The sequence below is a fragment of the Plasmodium reichenowi genome, chromosome 14 (assembly GCF_001601855.1).
Source record: "Plasmodium reichenowi strain SY57 chromosome 14, whole genome shotgun sequence".
NCBI classification, from domain to species: Eukaryota; Apicomplexa; class Aconoidasida; order Haemosporida; family Plasmodiidae; genus Plasmodium; species Plasmodium reichenowi.
Genome location: NC_033659.1, coordinates 873034 through 875874, shown reverse-complemented (window position 1 = coordinate 875874; position 2841 = coordinate 873034). Strand labels below are relative to the sequence as shown.

Here is a 2841-nt window from a genome sequence, read left to right as displayed (position 1 = left end):
AAAGGATATCATATATACATATAATATTATATAATATATATATATATAAATATATATTATATATTTATGTATGTATAAATATATTATGCATATAAATATAATATAAATCATTAAGTATAATATAAATTTATCATACATATATCAATATATATTATATATAATTATATCTATTTATATAATCCTCATAAAATATCAGAAATTTTTTTAAAATCTTCAAATTCCATATTTTCAAAGGAACCATTTTATATGAAAGAGTATGCAATAATAATTTTTTTTTTTTTTTTTTTTTTTTTTAAATTATGTGTATAATATAATATATATATATATTTAATAAATGTATTGTTATTATATAAATCGTGGAAAAAAGAATATACATATATATATATATTATTGAATTTTTAGGAAGGATTTATTTTATAAATACATCAAACGAATATAGATTTAGCCCTTTTAAAAGAATTCAAAATATATTCCATATATATATATATATATATATATATTTATATGAATAATATTAAATAAGTTAATCATTTCGATAATTATACAATACAATAAGGAAAACAATGAAAGAAGAAAGAAATTGAACTGTATAATTAGAATAAAGAATTTATCACTATATATTTGTATGAAAATTTTCACATGTATATATATATATATATATGTGCACATTAAAAAAGACCTCAAAAATGTATTCATTTTATAGATGACAAAAAAAAAGAAAAAAAAGAAAAATACATATAATATATATACATATAGCATATATACATATAATATATATACATATAACATATATACATATAATATATATACATATAATATATATACATATAGCATATATACATATAATATATATACATATAATATATATACATATAACATATATACATATAACACATATAGATATAACATATACATGTAACATATTACATATATTTTTCTTAAGGTATATAGCTGGAATATATACATGTGCATATATTCATATGCATAACATTCACGCCCTTGATATATTAAAAAATGAATGAAGACGGTTTGGGTTTGTTAACATTTTTTACTATTTTCGTATTTTTGAAATCATGAAAAGTTGCGTATTTTTTCCTTAAAGTGTTTGAATTATTACTTCTTAAAATATTTCTTATTTGTTTGCTGACCAGAAAGAAATTGTGCACCTGATTATTTTGTTCATGTTTTTCAAGACCTACTTTGAAATTGTCTATAATATTATCCTCTTCGTGATATTCTAACAATATTTGTAATGCTTGTTTTATATACTTTTTTGTATCTTCTAATTTTGCATTTATAAAATCTAAGAAAGGTGATGCAAAATCGCTTATACGGAAATTAATTAATTCATTTTGTGGTAAGTTTTTTAAAAACAAATAAACAAAATAAGACATTTTTTTGGATATACAAGAATTCTTATCGTTCGAATAGGAACATATTAATCTTAACATCTCATAGTCGTTCATGTTACTACTATGTAACATAAATTCTTCAATTGCATTAGTTACACATTTATTTAAAAAATTATTTTTTATATCCAATTTTCTTATAATAAATGGAAATATATAAACAAAAAATTTGCATAAAATATCCTTCTCTTCCTTTAAACTTTTACATATGTATGTTATAGTTAAAAAACTGTTCTTACATATACATGAACGAACACTACAACAGTAATTTATTATATGAGGAATTACAATCTCTAAATTATTCCATTCCTTAAATTTATTACAATTTTTTGATAAAATCTGCATGTTGGTTAAACTGATAAAATCGTTCATCCAGTTTATTTCATTAGGACCTTCTTCACCTGAACAGTCATTTTTAGATGTATATGTATTTTCACCTGAACAGTCATTTTTAGATGTATATTTATTTTCACCTGAACAGTCATTTTTAGCTGTATATTTATTTTCACCTGAACATTCATTTTTAGCTACACGTTTATTTTCATCTGAACATTCATTTTTAGCTACACGTTTATTTTCACCTGAACATTCATTTTTAGCTACACGTTTATTTTCACCTGAACATTCCTTTTTAGTTGTACATTTATTCTCATTAGCACAACTTTTTCCCTTTTCGCAATAATTACAATTTTGCGCATTCTCACAACAATCGCCATTTTGAAACTCCTGTTTTGTTATGGTATCCTCTTTTTTAAAATTTATTTTTAAAATTTTCTGTTGATCAGTGTAGCTCAATTTGGTTATATTTCCTTCCACATTTCTCATATCATGATGATTTTGATCATTATTATTTTCCCTTTGCAGATTTTTTGGTGTACCTTTTACTTTCATTTCTTTTTCCTGAACTTTAAAAAAATACGTTACAATATCATCATAAATAAGGGAGAGTACAAAATCATCATAGTTCTTTTTTATACACACATCTTCTTCTTGTTTTTCTTCTACACATATATCTTTTTTTTCTCCTTTATTTAAATTAAAATTATCACAGTTTTTAATGTGAATATGGTCCTTTTTATCATTATTTTTAATATTAATAAGACTAGTGTTTTTTTCTTTTATATATTCATTAAAACATTCCTTTTTATTCTTAAAAAAAAAATGTTCATTTTTTTTGTTAATTAAACCATATGGTAAATTATAAAATGATGGCAGTTCTTCCCATTCATAATATTTTATAAGAAAGTCAGGTAGTGTATTTTCATCTAAGTGATTTTTACTTGGATACGTTTTTTTTATATTTCTATTATATTCATTTTCAATGGATTCTTCTAAACATTCATCTACTACCCTTCTTTTGTTATTATATTTACATTCATTATTATTATTATTATTATTATTATTGTTGTAATGGTTTTCACCCTTCTCATTA

General features: G+C 21.0%; 1 protein-coding gene across 1 annotated transcript; it reads right to left on the bottom strand.

Annotated features, from left to right (window-relative positions):
* Window positions 1–1007: 1007 nt before the first annotated feature.
* Window positions 1008–2841, bottom strand: PRSY57_1421900 (hypothetical protein; the record flags this gene model as incomplete). The annotated part of the gene is made up of 1 exon (XM_012909830.2): window positions 1008–2841. A coding segment is annotated over one exon (1834 nt), but the record flags the coding sequence as incomplete, so codon positions are not given.